Source organism: Vanessa cardui, chromosome 21, assembly GCF_905220365.1.
Source record: "Vanessa cardui chromosome 21, ilVanCard2.1, whole genome shotgun sequence".
NCBI classification, from domain to species: Eukaryota; Metazoa; Arthropoda; class Insecta; order Lepidoptera; family Nymphalidae; genus Vanessa; species Vanessa cardui.
In genome coordinates this window covers 10,675,852-10,697,041 of record NC_061143.1, presented here as the reverse complement: position 1 = coordinate 10,697,041, position 21,190 = coordinate 10,675,852, and the positions used below count along the sequence as shown (strand labels likewise).

At 32.9% G+C, this 21,190-nt stretch overlaps 1 protein-coding gene across 2 annotated transcripts; it reads right to left on the bottom strand.

Annotated features, from left to right (window-relative positions):
* Positions 1 to 1,006: 1,006 nt before the first annotated feature.
* On the bottom strand, positions 1,007 to 8,479 carry LOC124539031 (general odorant-binding protein 56a-like). 2 transcript variants are annotated; one of them, XM_047116341.1, is made up of 4 exons: positions 4,203 to 4,257; positions 2,438 to 2,554; positions 1,282 to 1,384; positions 1,007 to 1,066 (listed from the first exon to the last, which is right to left on the bottom strand). In XM_047116341.1, the coding sequence occupies exons 1-4, from the start codon at positions 4,245 to 4,247 to the stop codon at positions 1,008 to 1,010; spliced, it is 324 nt and encodes a 107-aa protein (XP_046972297.1). In that variant the 5' UTR covers positions 4,248 to 4,257; the 3' UTR covers position 1,007. The 2 variants fall into 2 exon arrangements, with proteins under 2 accessions (XP_046972297.1, XP_046972296.1); XM_047116340.1 differs by lacking the exons at positions 1,007 to 1,066; positions 1,282 to 1,384; positions 2,438 to 2,554; positions 4,203 to 4,257 and adding exons at positions 4,941 to 5,346; positions 5,733 to 5,847; positions 6,820 to 6,930; positions 8,375 to 8,479.
* Between the last annotated feature and the right edge of the window lie 12,711 nt (positions 8,480 to 21,190).

Below are 21,190 nucleotides of genomic sequence, written 5' to 3'. Positions count from 1 at the left end.
TTGGTAATGAAACCTCTTGGATATTTCTTGCCAAATTTAGTATTTGTAAATATTAATATTGACATAAAATAAATAATCTCGCTGAGTTGCTTGTAATGAACCTCAAAATTATTTATGTAAAGCCTATAAAAATACTATCGAATATAGTATAAAAAAATACATGTTTTCCTGTACTTTATCTAAAAATAATTCCTGAGATTTGCCCAAAAACATTTATAAAAAAAATGATGTTCAAGAGTAAACCCAACTTCAAGCATTACAAAACGCAAAGTGACGTCGACGACTGCCATTGGTCAAAAGTTGTAACGATTATGATACGAACCATATTCGAAGTAAAGCGCATACTATTTAATTCGCCTTTTTTATTGGTAACTCCGAGCGTTGACAAATGATATAAAATAAAAATATATTACTTATTTCCGAATTCATTTAACCAATTTTTTGAACGCTCTTTTTGAAAACTGTTAAAATTATTATTATTATGAATATTTAATTATTAAAAAGATATAAAAAAACACTTATTTCAAAAAAAACTTTATTTCCATTGATAATTAAATATCTTATGTATAATTTCGAATTTCGTTTAAATTGTTAAAACAGTTGAAAATATTATAAACATATTACAAAGTTATTTCATATTAAAGAAAGTACACATATTTTGCTAAATTACCCAACAAAAGTAATGTGCAGTCAGAGTAAGAAAACCTTGGTCAGGTTTCAAATTAATTCCTTTATGAAGTCGCAAATTCTTAATGCCTTTTGAAACTAAAGCACTAAACTGACAACTGAATATAAAATTAAACTTATATATTATGACAACTTGGTTCAAAATATTGTAACATCTTTTAACTACGTCTAGTTTTATATCGACATGAAATCTCTTTAATGGCCTAATTAGTCATTACAAATTTTAATTACATATGATATCTTCTACTGAATTGTCAAAATGACAATTGACATACATCACTGACAGACATTGTCAGTGTCATATATATATATATATATATTTATTGGTTTATTAATGGTAGCAATTCGCGGAGCGCCATCGGGTCTATTGGGTATCTAGCTGTAATTATAAAAAAAACTTGGAGTAAGTACGTGACTTGTCTATTTTTAATTGAAGGTGATATTATGAGATGATATTTTATTCTCTTTTGTGCCTGTAGTTGAACTGGCTCAGTCCCCCTTCCGGTTATAAAATACAAAACGAGTTATCTATAAAATTACATCTTATATAATACCAAGAACGTTATTACCTTCAGATTACAAAGCAAAACATACCCAAAAGTTCGGCAATATTATTCTTGAACTTTCCATTCGCTGTCATCAGGCTTGCTCTGGCCAGAAGGCAGATAATGTATTTATGTAGAGGTTTATAGTCTCTCTAAAGAAATGCATGGTAATTATTATTATATTTTTAATTTATTCAATTGAAAATAAGTAGATTGATATTAGAATGTCAAGGGTAGGAGGATGATGAGGATGATTTTTCCATCCAACGGAATTTTTTTTAAAGGGAATTTTTAGATAAATGTTTTTTATTTATCTTAAATATTCTAATATTTAGAAATCCGTTGGTAAATAATATTGGAAAAACCATCCTCATCATCCTCTTGCTCGTATCCCAATTTTATTTGGGGTCGGCGCAGCATGTATTCTCCTTCCATACTTCTTAGTCGTACATCATATCACAAGTAACATTCTTTCGAACCATATCTTCTTTCACACAATCCATCCATCGATTCTTTGGTCGTCCTCTACCTATATCCATCCAATGTTACCAATAGTAGTAACTACTATTGGAAATGTCACTCACAAATATTTAAAAAATATATAGGGGTTTCCATAAATAAATTCTCAGTTACAGCTCAGAGACTTGAGTTTGAAAACTAGACCGGGAAGATTTCACGCGGTGTTGCTGTGGTCTGCGATAGAGTCAAGGTACAGACTGTAACTAGAATTGCGATTAATTTTAAGATTATTAACGATCTAAATTTGATTGATATTACGCGTTGGTCTAGGTATAAGACATACAACGAGTTAATAGGTTGAAATCCGATTAAAAGTAAACGAGTTTTACTTTGAAGAATTATCTGAGACTGCTCCGTCTCTAGTTGGAAGTGCGTACAATCACGTGCCTCGAAAAGCATATAAAACCTTTGGTCTGCACCTCAACTCTTTCCGGACGATCGGATTATGAGAGTGAAAGAGAAGACAGTGCATCTCTGTTGCACACACTTGTGCACAATAATATGTCATGCGTTGGCTGATATGGAAACGTTCAGGACGACGGCGAGATATTAGCATCGTTTAAACAATACTTCTTAATTCTAATGAATAAATGGTACCAGAATGAGAGAAATTTCTGTTTAACTGAAAACCTGGTAAAAAGAGTTCATCCTATAATTGTCATCGATGTAGTTTTGAGTTTAATTACCTTAAAGTATTCTGATATCAATTGTACTATTAACTTTGGTTTGATCTTCGTTTTCGATGAAGAGAAACATTCCTTTTTATATTGTTTCAATCTTTTGTTCTGTTCCTCAGTAAGGGCCTGAAAAGTTATTAGTTTAGTGAGTTGTAAAATTAATGAGGGAGTTCGATTTTACAAGAAAAGTGTCTTAAATATGAAGGTAATGCTGCAGATATCAAGGTACCGGTTCGCATCTAAATGTCGGCATATGTCGTGACTAAAATATTCAGAAGTCTTAAGTTAACACTCCTACGCTTTGGTATACTATATTTAAATACTTTGAACATTTCAATGAATCAATTTATTTTATAAAATTGATCTTTTATTTACTACGTTTATAAGGCATATATTTTGGCATAAATTCTATTCCAATTTTTGTGACTATGTCTGGTTCTACGCTTCCTAATGGCAAAACAGCTCTCTCGGGAAGGTCGCTAAACCTTATTTTATATGATATACTTTCAAATACGATATCGTCTCGATAAGGCGAATTCAATGTAATGAAAATCAGAGCCATTCCGAAATATGGCGACCGACTCTCGATAAATAGAGTAGGTATTCATAACCGGAACATCATGTAAGTTATTTCATGGTTTCTGATACATTTGCCATAATAATAAAACAAATGTAACTTCAACGAGAAATTTAAATCCAATTTATATTTAATTCGATTATTATATATTTTATATTATTGAACATAATTTAGATAAATATTTAAATTTAGAACGTAGATTTTATTGTTGTTACAATGTGATTATTTTGTATTCCTTTATTCATGTGATATACGTCACCACGTATAGACAAGTGCTGTAAGAAATATAAGCCGCTTTTCATAGCTCACCGTCACTAATCTTGGGAGCCTAAGATTTAAAGTCCCTTATACTTGGTACACTGGTTCATTCGCTCTGATTGGATTACAAATTCGGAATGTAGATTCTACCGAGAAAAACCGCCAAGAAAAGCAGTAGTTAGTCTTTTTCAACATTTAAAAATATTAAGACATGTTAGTTTAATACAATTATTAATGTATGTATCCTGCCTGGAAGTCAACAAGTCAACTATCACCTTATCACTCTGCATTTATTTAATATGGTATTTTTTTTATTCCTGTTATTTGTGCGTGATACAAACAAACGCATGACTTTCGAATCTAACAAAATATTCAAGAATAAATATCGATTATATTCCATTCATAATTAATACGTGAAAATTAAAATATATATTGTAATTTCAGTAGTTCGGGATTGCCAAAATAATATGACGTTTTACAATGATGCTCCAATCCCTTTATCTTTTGTTATAATACCCCGCTATCGTCCAATTGTTTTCTAATGACAGCTCAATCGTATTTAAAATAAAAAATAGTATTACATGCCAGTATTCAATGCTTGGCCATATAAAATAATACCAATAACAGTGTACCAAATTATTGATCAATTAATTACAATAATTGTATATAATAAAGTAAATTCAATAGCTCCTGATATATTAATAATATGCAATAATAATGTGTAATAATTTTCATGAAGCAATTGTAAAACGTGGTATAACAGAAACACATCTGACATGAAATAACAAAACACAAATGACAGCTAAACGTATGGTTAAGTATGGCAAAAATAATGACATTTATTTAGTATATATCTATTGAAGCTGGGCCGGGTCGCTAGTAATATAAATAAAAGTAATTTTATTACAATTTAGTTTCACTCGTAAATACAAAATTTACCTGAGCCGCGACAACACAGATGGCTAGAATAAGCAAGGTCTTCATGGTACACAAATCTACAGAAAACTGTGAAACTAATAAGAAAACCTCCTTATATACTATATGTACGAACTGACTAAGTATATTTTCTTGATTGTAATTTCAGTAGTTCGGGATGGCCAAAATAATATTATCGTTTTAGAATGATGCTCCAATCTCCCTATCTTTTGTTAGAATGCCACGCTATCGTCCAATTGTTTTCTAATGACAGCTTAATCATATTTAAAATAAGAAATAGTGTTACATGCCAGTATTAAATGCTATGCCATATAAAATAATATTAAGTTAGTTTTACAAATGATTGATCAATTAATTACAATAATAATTGCATATAATAAAGTCAATTCAATAGCTCCTGCTATACTCATAATATGCAATACTAATGTGATATAAATTATGATATTGAATCAAATGTCATAACACCGTATTGAAGGCTAAGATTACTTTCGTAACATGATATTATTCATTCGACTGTATTTTTAATTTCTTTATTTAAAATTACGAACCGGTGGTAGTTTTAAAATTGTTAAATAACGATTCAAAATGCTTGTAAAAGCCTACTTGAATAAGCTTTGTTTCGATTTTAATTATTTATTTTCGATTTTACTTTCGTACATGTTATAAGTTAAAAAACCTCATAAGAAACAGTTAAAACTATAACTAAGTAAAAACAATTGGGTTAAATAAAAAAAAACATCACTCATTTCCAAATAAATTTAATTCCCATAGTAAATTAAATTCGTACAGGCAGTATCAGGTTTCGTTTAAGTTATTTAAAAAGATGGATATGTTGTAACCAACATAATTCATAGACATAAAATTGTGTGAAACCATACAAAAAAACTTTGAATTTAATTAGAGAACAGTGTCACAGATTATTAATCATTGGATGATAGGAATGATATTCCAAATTTAAAATGTCTCAAACTCGTATTAATGTATGATCATAGGGGTCTTGATTTTTCTTGAATAGCTTATTGGAAAATGGAATGCTTGGGGTCCTTCTCGTGGTAGCACTTGGAGTAGTTCCAGGCGGTCTGGTGGGGAGTGTTGCCCTTGTTGGCCAAGCAGGTATCGATCAGCTTCTCCACTGCTGGTTTTTCAGCTGCAACAATAAAATTAACTTATATAGAAATTATAGTCCCAATTCGAAATTCCACCTTTCAATTGACGCCTTTTCTCATAATAAAGAGAAAACTTGGGACAGAATTGCATTTGATAATGATTGCAGGTTTCCTATTTGAATCATAATACTAAATATGTGATCTTCAACAAAGATCCAGATTTTATGTATACTGCGCCAAACTTTACTAGTATTAAGTGCACAACTTTATCGCAAAATCCAATCTTCAAGCATACTTTTAGGTAACTCCTGTTACTTTTGCTCAAATACCATACTATTTACCTAACTTATGTACAGAGCTATCATCTTACATACATTATATACTACTAGCGGTAAATTTACTACCTGTCCTAATAGACAATACCTACCCGCATTCGGTACTTTGGCAAGAGCAATGTCCTTCTTGAACTTTCCATCCTTGGTCATCAGCTCTGACTTGATCAGCATGCACAGAGCGTATTTCTTCAATGGTTCATTCTCGGTCTAAGGAAATAAAACTCTATTAGTATTAATTAAGGTCCATTATCAATTGACTTTTACCTTTATTCAGTACTTAATTGAATACTAAATTTTTAGAAATATGACTAAAAAAATATGGAAATTTATTGAGGTTATTGAACTTATATTAATATACATTTGTATCTCGCTATTTAATCGTCTATCATATATTACATAAATTTAGATATGCATTAATGCAAAATCATTGACGGTATTAAAAAACGTCTCATGATTTTTAACAATTATATCTAAACAAATAATTCGGTTTAGATCTTATTTAACTTACAATAGTTGTTGTAATAATTAATGTTGTCGTATCTTAATACTCGTTGTGAATTTGAGCGAAATTGTGTTTGAAATTTTCATACAATTCTTTTGATTTCACCTGTAATTGTTTTGATTGAGTGATCAATGAAATGTGCTGTCTTTTTCATTACAACGAAATATCAGTCTTAAAGAGGTCGCCCGACGTAACGTAAATGTTTATAAGTAACCCGTGTGCTCAAATTCACAAACTTGATTGACAATTGTAAGTATATGTTCTCCGTCTACACTTAGAAAATGTTATAGTACGACACAACTTATATGTAACATCGACAAAATTCGTAAAACCGATCACATCAGAATTAAGTACGCTATCTCAAATTATCAATGTCTATTTCTTACGTGAATATGGTCTTTACACAAACGTAAGAACTTGTAATATTATATTATATTATATGCGTCAATTTGACACTTCGATTTACATGCACTTGCTTTCTCGGGTTGAACTGACACGAGAATCTATCGCGACGAATAGCGTCAAATGGCGCGGTAGGAAGCTATTTCTATTGGTTGTGTGAATCGGCAGCAATCGGTTTTATTGAATTTGCCGATGCTACATATAAGTTGTGTCGTACTATACCATAGTATTTTAAGTAATACATTTTAAAGAATAATCAGTCAGTATTTAATTACCTTAAAGTCGCCTGTTTTCAATTTGTTCACCAGTTGTTCATCAGCCTTGGTTTCGACCAGACATTCCGATCTGTGTTTCTTCAGCTTATCTTTCTGTTCATCGGTAAGGGCCTGTAAAGTTACGAGATTAGTTGAAATGATAATGCTGGTCCATTTTGCTCGGAGACTTATATAATTGTATCGAAAATGATAATGCTGGTCCATTTTGCTCGGAGACTTAAATAATTATGTCGATACATTTGGATTCGTTTCAAAATCACAATCAAAGTCAGAAACCTTTATTCATAATAGATGTGTTTACACTTTCTTATTGATCGTCGAAAACCTACCACCGGTTCGGAATATAAAACCTCAGACCTGAGAAGTACCGGCGAAAGAAAATCAGCGGGACCTTTGTTTTTTATTCGTGTACTTGTCTTTATATATTAATTCGTGCTGGTACGTTTTTTTTTTTTTATTTACTAATAGATAAAATATATCGAACGCGTTTATATATCATTTGATGTTTAACCATCATTACTAATATTGTAATATATGAAAATTTTTTAATGCGAATGTGCATCTGCCTATTGCTCTTCCACGGGCAGATTACTGAACCAAATTTGATGAAATTTGGTGTCAAAAAAATTCTGGGAAATTATATACTTAAGTTACTTTTTGTGTATAACACCTGACGACCAACCTCAAGAACGCGAACGAAGCCGAGAGTGACAAGTAGTTGTTGAGATAAAAAGTTAAATCAAAACAATCTCAGTAGGGAAATAAAGTTAGGAGTTGTGTCCTCTACTTTTTTTTATTTTGGACAACATCACATACATTACTCTGACCCCAATGTAAGCAGCTAAAGCACTCGAGTTATGGAAAATCAGAAGTAACGCGGTACTACAAACACCCAAGACCCAAGACAACATAGAAAACAATGAATTTATTCTACATCGAACCCGGAACCTCGGAGTCGCGTGCCCATGAAAACCGGTGTACACACTACTCGACCGTCAGTCGTTGAACAGTTTAACAGTTTAATACATCAGAAATGATGTAATATGTTATGATGATTCTTCTCCATTCGTTTCTATATTCTACTTACTAGGATATTGAGATTAGAGGAATAAGATCCCGTAAGTCTGTTTGCATCTGTGACCCCACTTAGAACTACTAAGTCGATAATGACAATATCTAAATAAATAAATATGAGACAACATCACACACATTACTCTGATCCCAATGTAAGTAGCTAAAGCACTTGTGTTATGGAAAATCAGAAGTTACGACGGCACCTCACTCAGACCCAAGACAACATAGAAAACTAATGTAGATTACATTGACTCGGCCGGGAATCAAACCCGGGACCTATGAAAAACGGTGTACACAACACTCGACCAGGGAGGTCTTCTAAAAGATATCATATTTAATGATTTCTATTAATGAATACAATTTGATTTAAAATTCGAACTGGTTTCGATATGTTTATAGACATCATAACCCAAAACGTAAGTAATGAATGAACATGACTATCGATTGAAGTGATAAGTGATTATTAAAATACGAAACTCACCTGAGCCGCGACAAAGCAAATGGCGAGAACGACTAAGGTCTTCATGGTGCACGAGTCAATACAAAACTGTGCTACTATCAAAGATCATCCTCCTTATATACTATATCTCTGACTGATCCTTATTAGAGGATAATGAGATTCATCTTTTCATGGGTCGACAACCTTTTTTTTTTTAATTCGTATCGACTGTCTTTTTTATTACCAAGAATGATTATTGCTTTGATTTCATCTTTTATATATTTATTTATACTGATAATTATTAATAGACAAAATAAATCGAACACGTGTATGTTTCATTTGATGTTTTTTTTTTTAATGTTTGGAATGATGTTGCTATATTAAAAATAAGTGTCTAATATAAACTGTACTTAATGATTTAGTCACAAGTAATGATAATATAATCTAAATATTGAATTTGAAATTGGAATGTAATTTTTATTAAATATTTTGTATCGTATTAAAAACTACTTAATTTTATGTAATACTTTTAATATTTGTTAACAATTAGCCGATTTTGCTCAATGAAATAAGTTTATGAATTCCATACAAGCCGACAATTTCCACCAATCACTGGGCGTCTGGTCATTAATGGGACAGTTACAAAAAATACTATTAGTCGTAAATAATACAGGGTATTAGGCGCTCAAAACGGTAATAGATACATTATTAATAATTATAAAATAAACAGAATAAACGAAAACTTTTTTTTTGCTGTCGTTACTCTAAATCATCTCACACACACTAAGACATTTACTAGTCACTAACACACCAATAGTAATTTTACTTGGAAGGGCGCGACTTCGTGAGCGCATTGATCTATAACTCTGTAATGTTTTACTTCTTAACTAGGATTCCTTCGTCGATTGAAGAATAGACCTCGAGATTATTTGACAATACCGGGGTAGCCAAATATAGAAGCGGAGATGGCCCAGTGAGCTGAGATGGTCCCGTGGTTAGAACGCAAGCATCTTAACCGATGATTGCGGGTTCAAACCCAGGCAAACGCCACTATGGATATGTGCTTAATTTGTGTTTATAATTCATCTCGTGCTCGGCGGTGAGGTAAAACATCGTGAGGGAACCAGCATGTGTCTATTTTTACCGAAATTCTGCCATATGTGCATTCCACCCGCATTGGAACAGCGTAATGGAATATGTTCCAAACCCTCTCCATAATGGAAGAGGAGGCCTTATCTCAGCAGTGGGAAATTTACAGGCTGTTTCTTTACTTTACTTTTTTTTACAAATATAGTATGATAAATAAATAAAACTTGCCTAGATTTGTACAGGGAATGGTAAGTACCTCGTAAGAACCTCTTGGTTCGTCTTTTTAGTCATCTCATCTCAATCTTAAATGATTTATGGCTAAAAATGCAGACGTTAAAAATCAACAAACAAACATCCAAAATTGCATTGAAAAGACATTTTGTTATGCTTTTATTCAGATTCGCTTTAAGGATTATTTTTAGCTGACCTTGTAAACTAAAACCGGTCAAGTGCGAGCGACTTAGGACCCAAAATTGTCAAACGCTATAAATAAAACCTTAAATTATTCCAGTTTTAGAAACATGTGTATTTTTTTTCTCTTAAAATTAAATATGTCAATCAACTCTCGATTGATTTAAAAGAGATTAATTTTTTATGGTCTAAAGTGGACCACCTGATGGTAAGTGGGGACTACTACTAATAGGCATTGGAGTTGTAAGAAATATTATTAATTCCTTACATCACTAACCTTGGGAACTAAAGTGTTATGTCACAAAAATAATTCTAATAAATTTAATTAGTACTTATTTGACATTAAAAATTTTTTGACCATTGTGCATGTATATAGACTGGGGAACTGTTCATTCAAACTGAAAATGTAAAATATTGTTGTCTGTTTGCTAACAGACTCTACTGAGGAAATGGTGTGATGCTAAATCCAGAGCATACACAAGGTTTTGCTACGACTGAAACCTCCTTGGAAGTCTTGGCTTTCATTTATTTCATCCTTTATTAAATATTTTTACTAGAAATATATTTTGAATTATAGCGCTTGCAAATTAATCAAATAATTATCTTTAATGAACTAAGAATAACTCCTTATGCCTCAGAAAGACCTATGTACAGTCGCGGTAAGAAAAGGTTCGTCACCTTAAGATCTATTTTCGTGTGCTCGGTATGAGTGATAATCTGCTTTACCGATCGAGAGTGACATATTGCGTTGCAACGATTTGATGTCTAGATTCAAAAGGTACTAAGAGTTTAAGACTTGATAAAGGAATGAATTTGAAAACTCTCTAAGGTTTTCTTACTCTGACTATACATTTGTCAAAACCACAATACCATCGAAGATATAAAATAAGATGTCTTATCACTAAATACAATCTTGCAGGCAACTCTTTATATATTCAAATATAATTCTAAGAAATTCATTCCAAAATTATTTTCAATTCACAGCACGATTTGCTCATTAATTACAATCATTTAATATATCAACACACAAACAGAGTAAAAAAGTGACGGTATAAATTAACTATGAGAATTATTTAAAAAGGTCGTAAGTAAAAATAACTTGCTATATAAAACCTCTAGGTTATTATTGTATTCATGACATTTTACTGCTCTTTTCATGTTGACCGTAGTATTGATGTTTTATTTATATAAGTTGGTCTTAAGTCCTTTTCAATATTATTTTATAGAAGTAAGTATTTTAACGATTCTATATGATTCATTACTCCTATCTATATGTATATCTATCTACCTATCTCCAAGGTACTAAACCTTGGGGTTTGAGGTGTGATATCTCTTGTACCTATTACCATAAATATTGATTTTTAGCGGTATACCATATAATGAATGGGTTATATCTACCTGGTTTTCTCTATGTTTTCTACCACCAATTAAAAATCTTTATAAAACTAAATGTTTTATTCAAATTCAAAAAATTCAGGGATTCGTGTATTTAAAGAAACAACATTAAGAATTTAATGCTTTATATATTGTACATACATTTTTTACTGAACAAACAGCCGAACGAAGAAAATTGAACATCATACTAAAAAACCATAAGTCAATATTAATTTCGTATAATTTCCTGTACATTGTACTTTTAGACATACGACGTTTTAGTCATGCAACATCGCTAATCATTAATCAACATCAATCCATCATTACCAGATATTATAAGATAACTCGTCCAAAAAAACAATAAAAGAATCACAAGGTATTTCCTTTGTACGCTCTTCAAATGTTTGTCTTATCGATGAAGTTCTAAGAATAACAAAATAATAAAGAAAAAAAAAGTTGGACCTCGGACTATAAAAAAAAAGAAAGAAGTGCGCGGTATATTATAGTGAAGCATAAATAGCGACTATAAATCACGTTAAAGTGTGCAGTAATTAACAATTTGATAGACAAAGTAACAAAAATGTATACTTTTTATTAATAATATTTAAAACATCAATCTTATCTTCGAAAGGAAGAGTCTTTATCTGTGGGACTTTAAAAGACTTTTTTAATAATCTTGGCTACAAAGAAGTTACGTCCTCACCTTCAAACTAGAAGATAACCGTACTGAGTATTACTATTTGTCGGTAGAATATCTGATGAGTGACTATTGTTACAATAGTAGAATCACAAGGCACAAGGGTTATAACATCTTGGTTCCCAAGTTTGCATATTGGCAATGTTAATGATGGTTGATTTTCATCAGTAGTTTTGTCTATGGTGACCACTTGCCATCAGTCCTTTCCAGTCATATCATCAGCATCATCATCATGCCAGCCGAAGGACGTCCACTGCTGGACATTGCCCTCGACCGGTCTTGTGCAGCCCGCAACCAGTGGCTTCCCGCGAACTTCACCAGGTCATCGGTCCACCTTTTGGGGGGCCTACCCACGCTGCGTCTCCCAGTCCGTGGTCGCCACTCCAGAACTCGTCATCTCCACCGGCCGTCGTTTCTTCGAGCAATGTGCACCGCCCACTGCCACTTATGTGAGCCTATATTATCCAAAAATTCAGATTTTAAACAGACGATTAATCTTTTGTTGACAGCATTATACGATATGAACCGAAGTCGAGCAGAGCCGGATCCGAACAGTTTCGGGTGAGTGTGAGAGTGAGTTTCATTTCGGAGATAATTAATGCATTAGTTTAAATTAACAGTATCATACGTAACCATGTGTATTCTTTGTAGAATCTGAATTTCGAATTTTCGTTTTTTGAGTACAGATTAAAAAAAGCGACTTAAATTTTCCATAAATCTATTATTATTGAAATGAAAATGTTTGCGACATCTGCCCTCTCGCAAATTACTCTGGAAAGTTCTGGCCCGATCTCGTGTTAATTCTTTGTCATGTATTTTACAAACACACTATATGTTTTACAAACATGTGCATTTATATTCAATTTATCATGCCTGATATAATCTATGATCACATTAATACAAATTGTACCGAAGATTCTTTCTAAACAAATTTCTACAGTACAAAAATTAGCCCAAATACTTGACAATTTATTTACCGAAGAGATAGAAATGTAAAAAAAGGAATTAAGATTAAGGCTCCAAAAATGTGTGAACGAATATATATAAAACATAATAAGAACCTACTTCTATTATTTGTCGGTTAATAAAATCAAAATCAAATACTATAACATTGATTGTCTATCAGTATCTCTAAATCTACCGCCGCATTCGCAAGAAGACTCGGCGATTGAAACTCAGTTATAAATATATTTTATATGTATGTACTATTTGTCACCCGTAGCTATGCTGGCCTACTACGAGAGTGTCTTTAACAACAGCCTGTAAATTTCCTATGGGCTAAGGCCTCCTCTCCCTGAGGAGAATTTGGAACATCTTCTACCACGCTGGTCCAATGCGGGTTGATGGAATACACATGTGGCAATTTTTTTTCGAAATTAAACACATGCAGATTTCCTCACGTTTTCCTTCACCGCCGAGATGAATCATAAACACTAATTAAGCACATGGATATTCAGTAGTGCTTGCCTGGGTTTGAACCCGCAATCATCGGTTAAGATGCATGCATTCTAACCACTGGGCCATCTCGGCTCTATGTCTTAAAGTCCATGTAAATATATAAGCAAATCCGCCGTCACAACTAGTTATTCATATTACATTGTATTTATAATCATATCAGCTATTTTTCTGACGATGTTTTGTCTAACGTAAGGCACCATCATCTTGATAAGAATGAACTTTTTATTATATTATTATAATAATATCATCGAGGAAAGATAATTCTATAAATATTGACATTTAATAACAATTGTTAGATACGTCTGTGACATGGCTTGTGTGTGTCGTGCATAAGAGGATATTGCCCATAATCGCCACGCTGGGCAGGCTGGTTGGCCATCGCAGGACATAGCTTCTGGCACCGGTGACACTGCTGCCCGTCATCGGCCTGTGGTATTTAGCTACGCCTATTTTGTTGATGGTTATACCGCCATCAGTCGGTCGCCAGGGCCTCGTTCGCTGGTTGGCAGGATTCACCACGGGCAGATGAGGTTGGCTTGGTGCACTAAAGTGTATTTTGCGCCCCCTTACATCTCCATGACGATGATGATAATGATGTTAGATACCTCTGTCACGTAGGTATTGGATGTTCCAACCAAAAGATTGCAATCTTCATATTATTAAATTAGCCGTGCCCGCGACCTTGTACGCGTTTGAAATTAACAAAAAAACAAATATTTTTGTAGCCTAAGTTACTCCGTATGACATCAGTTATCTGCTAGTGAAAGTGCCGTCAAAATCGGTCCAGGGGACAGACAAAAATTGTAAAAAATGTTATTTTGGTATATGTACCGTGTATACATACATATGCATTGAGTAAAAAAGGTATTTTTTTTAATATTACAAACAGACACTCCAATTTTATTACATGTATAGGTTGCTACTTAACTTTTATTAGTCTAAAATTAAAATGTTTATCGCACAGTTATATTTGAAAAGAAAGATGTGTGCATGTGCAAACTTCTTTTCTCCCTTTTGCTCATTTTTCGTTTTCTTTTTTACTTTTATCATCAATAAGCAATTAACCTGAGTCTCACAGATTTTAAGAATACTAAATTTACAATTAAATTCTATGATGTAGTGATGATAGTATGCTGATACCCTTAGATAGTCTTGCCTGAAAGTACAACAAACAAACAACAACAGCCTGTAAATTTCCCACTGCTGGGCTAAGGCCACTTCTCCCTTTGAAAAGAAGGTTTGGAACATATTCCACCCCGCTGTTCCAATGCGGGTTGGTATTTTAAAACCCGCTATCATAGGTTAAGATGCACACCTTTTAACCACTGGGCCATCTCGGCCTTGAAAATGTGAAGTTAAGATTATTTTCGTTTTTTATTTTTTATTCCGTGTATGTAAATCGTGCCGTGTGTACCGACGTTAGCAGCAACTAATAAATTGCCGACAATCACTATAACAAGGTAACACAATAACTGTCCGCAACTCGGCTCCCTCATTGATTTATTCTTGTTCGTTGACCCTTGTGGCCTCTAACCTAGCCTTACGATTATACGATATGACCCGATTCATATTAACATTAGCAAATTATTACGATTTTTTTTTATTTATCCACATCACATACATTACTCTGATCTCAATGTAAGTAGCTGCAGCACTCGTGTTAGTGAAGATCAGAAGTAACGACGGTACCACAAACACCCAGACCAGACATAACAATATAGAAAACTAATGCACTTTTTCTACGTTTACTCTGCCGGGATTCGAACCCGGGACCACGTAGTGACGTACGTATGAAATCCGGTGTACGCACTACTCGACCACGGAGGTCGTTGATTGTTATTAAACATGCTATATACTTTCAAACATCGATCAATACGTATTATAATTTAAAAAAAAAAAACAATTATTTTTTTCTTAAATCTGAACTTTCGGTGTCATTCCCGAGGCCATACTAGACGCCGTGGCTGCCGTCCTTCTCAAGGCCGACTGAAATAGGGCACGTATCTACGGCCCCAGAGCTACGCCCTACCTTTAAGTCCCAAGCGTCGTGCCTATCATTCAATCACCTAGGTCAAGTTAAAACAATTATTCTAGAGTAGTGGGTCGCATTTATTCAACAGATAATTAAAAATTTCCATTTACAAATTTACATCTGTTTTGATTTCATTTCATTATAAACTGATGACTTCTGTTCGTACGTTTTACTTTTTTTGCACAGCCAGTACCCAGCCAGTAATTTTTTCATCATTATAAAATTAATTATCTGTGTAACAATTTAGCAAATTGCAATCAAGAATCATCTGCTGGAGCTCTTCAAAATGAGATAATAAACGATCTTTAATGTGCAGCTATCGTCCAAGAACCACTGGTACAAAAAATCGGCTAACGCTATTAATATCTATAAGAAGATGGAAGGATTACGATTGCTCAGATGTCAAAAATCTTACATATGTGAGGAAAGTTACGGACCAGATAACGATATAAAGTTTAGTACGACACAAATTAGATGTAGCATCGGAAAATGCAATGAATTAAAGCCGATTGCTGCCGATTTACACGACCAATAGAAATAGCCCCATATCGCGCCATTCGAAGCTATTCGTTGCGTCAGAGAAAGCAAGTGCATGCAAATCGACGAGTCAAATTGACGAATATATTAGGTCATATGATATTACAAGTTATTACGTTTGTGTAAAGATCATATTCACACGAAAAATATATATTGATAATTTACTGTCCTTATGTACTTAATTCGGATGTGATCGGTTTTACGAATATTGCCAATGCTACATCTAATTTGTGTCGTAGTATACACTTTGGTTAAAAGATTTATTACATCTCTTTTGTTATATTAATATTGTTTACACTAATTTAGATAAGATAATCTTTGACCATCTCAATTACAATCGCGTTTTGATTGGATAACTTGGGATCAGACAATCTATACTAATATTATAAATGCGAAAGTAACTTTGTTAACGCTTTAATCGCTGAATCGATTCAGGTGAAATTTTATATGAAGATAGTTTGAGTTCCGGAAAAGGACTAAAGCATTTTATTCAACTTTAAACGGTTAAAATGTAGTTACGGTCTGTGTGCCAGTGGATTTTTTTTTTAAATAAACACGGTTCATATAGTTGTGAACAAATTGTAGTATTTTTTTTTAATACCAGTAGTTGCCCAGCTTCGCTTGGATTTTAGGTTGTTGGTAGTCATGTTTTAAGCAAAGAAGTAGCCTATGTCCATTCTTAGAGTTAAAATTTGCACCATACCAAATTTCATGAAATTTTGTTCATTGGTTTGGTCATGAAAGAGTGACAGACAGACAGACAGAGTTATTTTCACATTTATAATATCACACACACGCACACACACGCACACACACATACACACAAATTATTACTAAAAAACAACTTTGAAAAAAGCTAAAAAACGTGACAAATTTTTAAAAAAGCTAAAAAACGTGATAACTCAAAAATGGTTTAATTTTGGAGTATGCATATGGAGGTTAAAATTATTACAAATAGTCACCCCTATCACCTACTAACGGATATACGTCGAGTTACCAATAACCCAGTATAAACAACAATATATATTAGCGTCATATCTAGAACACCTCTCATGAGGCGCATACAACGATACATCTTCGAAACGAAATACTCTGATTTTATTCAAGTTTTCAAATCTAGAAAATATGTACATTGATTCATTAGATAATATGTATTTATTTTGTTATTTTAATTTGTCACTATTTGTTGCTAACGAAAACATAGAGTCATGGTGGCCCAATGAGTACGTGAATCTTAACCGTTTATAACGGGTTCAAACTCCATCAAGCGCTGATTTTTTAGTGCTTAAGTTATAATTCTATTTTTCTAATATGCGGTGGCGAATGAAACCTCTATATTTATAACTTGCAACACGCTTTGGAGCCTGGTGGAATAAGTTCCAGTGCTCGACAGTGGGATATTTACAGGATATTTGTTATTTTATATTACTATAAATTTAAATAAGAATAGTATTTTAGAATATTTGATAACAAAATGAATTTATTGATAGCAAAGCTGTAACTAAAAGTTAATTTCAAACATTAAAGCGTCACACTCGCAGTTATATTATTCAATTTGATAATTCTATCCAGCTGGTGCTACGGAATTAAATATATTTTAAAAGAAAAAAAATATATTACTATAAAAAAATTCATATAAATACTAAACTCTTATTTTTACCAAATTTGTTTAGTCCGCAATATAAGGTTCAAAACTTGGACTCATGTTTATCAAAATAGTCTCAATGAATCCAACAGATTGAACTAGATGGCGTTAAAGAGTAAGTTCCAAAGTTAAATAGTCATGTAACCTGGAAAGACATGCTGGCAGACACACAACAGAAATGAGACGAAGGCTTATACAACATGTTTTATTCACGAGGCACGTGATACACTTCTATCGACTTAGAATAGTTACGCAGAATTCTTCAACGAAAAACTCATTTACTTTTCAACTGACTTCAAAAAGGAGGAGGTTATTATATGTTTATATATTCTTCTGTATTTTTTTCTTTTTTTATGTTTGTTACCTCATAACTTTTTACTGGGTGGGGCGATCTCCGACACCGGCTCCAAATATAACCATAACTATAATTACACTATATAGTCGAGATGGCCCAATGGTTAGAATGCGTGCATCTTAACCGATGATTGCGGGTTCAAACTCAGGCAAGCACCGCTGTTTCATGTGCTTAATTAGTCTTATTATTCATCTCGTGCTCAGCGTTGAAGGAAAACATCGTGAGGAAACCTGCATGTGACAAATTTCATAGAAATTCTGCCACATGTTTATTCCCGCATTATAACAGCGTGGTGGAATATGTTCCAAACCTTCTCCTCAAAGGGAGAGGAGGCCTTTAGCCCAGCAGTGGGAATTTACAGGCTGTTGCTGAATAATCGTAAATCGACTTTTAAGTAGTCTAATATTTTTCATTTAATTTTACTTGGGAGGACTCTAAAAATATTTTGAATACGCAGTTATTTTTGTTACTTTTTAGTGCATATTTATTTGTATTAAAATAGTGTTTTATTTGAATTCGGATTTCCTCTTTGTTAAAATGTTAACATTTTTATTTATCATAGGATTTGAACTCATAAACTCGAGACCCGAATTATAGGATCGAGTTTGTCTTTTGCATTCTATAAGAAATACTCTAAATCAAATTTACATGTTTAACAATCTTAAATGAAAACGTTCTTTGCCCAGCGGTGGGGTATAACAAGACAGATCATTTAATTTCCTGTTAGTCCTGATGTTAATTCACTACATCATAGTATACGCCCACGTTCTAATTAAGCTTCGTGTTTCAAAGTCTACTATGGGTTTTCCTGTTGTGAATAATGAGCTAGCTTCTCCACGCGGATTTACACGCTTCCAACGATCCTAAAAGTTTAGTAACAGTCTGTTAATAATTCACTGATGTATTAAAGCGTCTTTTCCTATTGAGGAAAAGCATTGGAGCTTCTTGTTGGTGAACGAGCCAGAATTTCATTGGAATTAGTTACATGTGGATTTCCTCGCGATGTTTTTCTTTTTTTTCATCGCATGAGATGAATTACATATCGTAGCGTGTATGCCAGGATTTAAACTACCAATCATCGGTAATGCACGCGTTCTAAACTTCTAACCGCTGAGCCATCTCAGCTTCTGTCCGATTATATTATTATTAGGAGTTTTGATTAGTCAAAATTAGCTACTTTTATATTTTTAATTAAGTAGGCATTAAGAGCTGATATGGTCTAGAAGACGACGTAGGTACGTTATAAGCGAACGTCACGGATTCGAACCGGGTAATCGCTATTTTAGTTCTTCATATAGCCGTAGTTCTCACACTTGGCAAAAAGATTAAAAAAATAAGTAAGACAACTTGAAAATATATTTTTGATTTTTAATTTTAACCTTCATTAAATTGAAATTTTCTTTATTCAAAGAGAAGCACCGAATATATAATTTTGTCAGCAAACTCAAACTCAAACTCAAATTACTTTATTCAATACTAGCTATACCCACCCGCTTCGCTGGGCATTAGTCGCAGAAAAAAAAAAATTTGTAATTAATTACTGATCATCAACAATGTACAAATAAAGAGAAAAAAACATGCGAGATCTAATCAAATTCTTAAAAAAAAAATATTCGTCATCTATTTCATGTTCTTCAATGATGTTCTCGATAGAATGCAGATTGGTCATAACACCTATAAACTTATACTATGTTATATAGGTACGATGAAATTTTTAATTAAACTTCTATAGTCTGTAAAAGTTTACATCAAACCAACACGTCCTTTTTTATTCGGTTCTATCGAATATCGATGTTATTAAATTTACAACCTTGTCAATACTTGCGAACGTCCCTCAAAGCATCCTGAGCATATTCGTGCATATGTCTTGGACTTTCACTGTACGAAGATCTTTGTCCAATATCAGCAGCTACTTTATCATTCGATATTGTATCTTGTAAATAAATGTACTCTTTGGCTCAGAGTTTTGATTGGTTGTATCGAATGTAGTTTAATCTTTCGTTCTCGACCATAGCGTACATGTCAACAATGAATTGTAAAAACAGTTGACGATACTTCAGAATATCTCCTATCATTATATACGATACTTAAAAAAATCCATACAACTAACTCTTCGATGTCACAGAGCCTGTCGTGAGAATATCTTGATACAGTCCGAAATTATATCCATCTTTTGCTCCCATAAACATAATTGGATAATCGTAATAATTGTCATACGATTGATGTGTTTCAGCGACACCTTGATTGTTTTTGTGTCGCTTAGTGATAACAATACCTCGTTTTGTAATTTCTGTACCGACAACTACAGCTGTGACTTCAGAACCTACGGCAGCATTAAAACGCCTTTGATGCTCTGCATTCAAAGGCGTTCTATCTGCATTGATTGAATTATTTGTTTTTTCACCTTCTAGAGCAGTTTTTAAATCTTTAACTAAACATTTATTTTCATAAAGCATACTTAATCCTAAATTTAGCGATGATTTCTCGATTAGTTGCGGTACTGAACATGCATCGAAGATCAATCTTTTTCTACGTTTTAATGGAATAAATGTCGAGAAACTGGATTTTATTTAGATACTGGAAGAAGTGAACCAATCATATGTACACTTTAAACGTAGACGCGAAATTATTGTATTGTACAATATTTGTTGCTCCAAATGATGTCATTTCAAAGCAAGAATTGTAATTTCTAATATGCTTAAGGAAATATTCAGACTCCTCAGTATTTCCCGTAACGTAGATAAGAAGAGGTTCTGGTGTTTCAACCAGTTGTGGTAAATACATTTTGCCAGTGGAGTAGCACTATATCAGCTGTTTATTTTAAACATCATAGCTTGACAATATGGGCATACTATAATCATTTTCATACTATATTTATTGAGATTGGTTCTAGTACTTGACTTAGTCTATTTTAATCGTTGATCATCCAGTCGTCGGGCTCGCTCGTCAGGTTTTTCAGTATCTCTTGATGAAGATGCTTGTTCGAAAATCTGGAATTTGATCATTACGTTGACTAACTGTTTTGGCAACTCTCAAAGTAGAAATTCGGATTCTATTTGTTTTTAAACGTATTTCTTGTTGGTGTGTTATTTTCGTAGCTCTTTTGGATGAAGCTGCGCATATATTGTTGATGTTCCGATCTTTTGCTTCTTTAATGTCATAGTAGTTTCTATTTATATAAATTATTTTATTCAATGAGGATCAATGATTTTCATTTTTATTTCATATTTTATACTTATCGGTTGATCGACATAGAAATG

Coding starts and splice junctions, on each gene's coding strand:
- LOC124539031 (XM_047116340.1), bottom strand. CDS start 8,419: ATGAAGACCTTAGTCGTTCTCGCCATTTGCTTTGTCGCGGCTCAG. Junction 6,931..8,374: donor TTTGCTTTGTCGCGGCTCAG/GTGAGTTTCGTA, acceptor GTAACTTTACAG/GCCCTTACCGATGAACAGAA. Junction 5,848..6,819: donor TGAAAACAGGCGACTTTAAG/GTAATTAAATAC, acceptor TTATTTCCTTAG/ACCGAGAATGAACCATTGAA.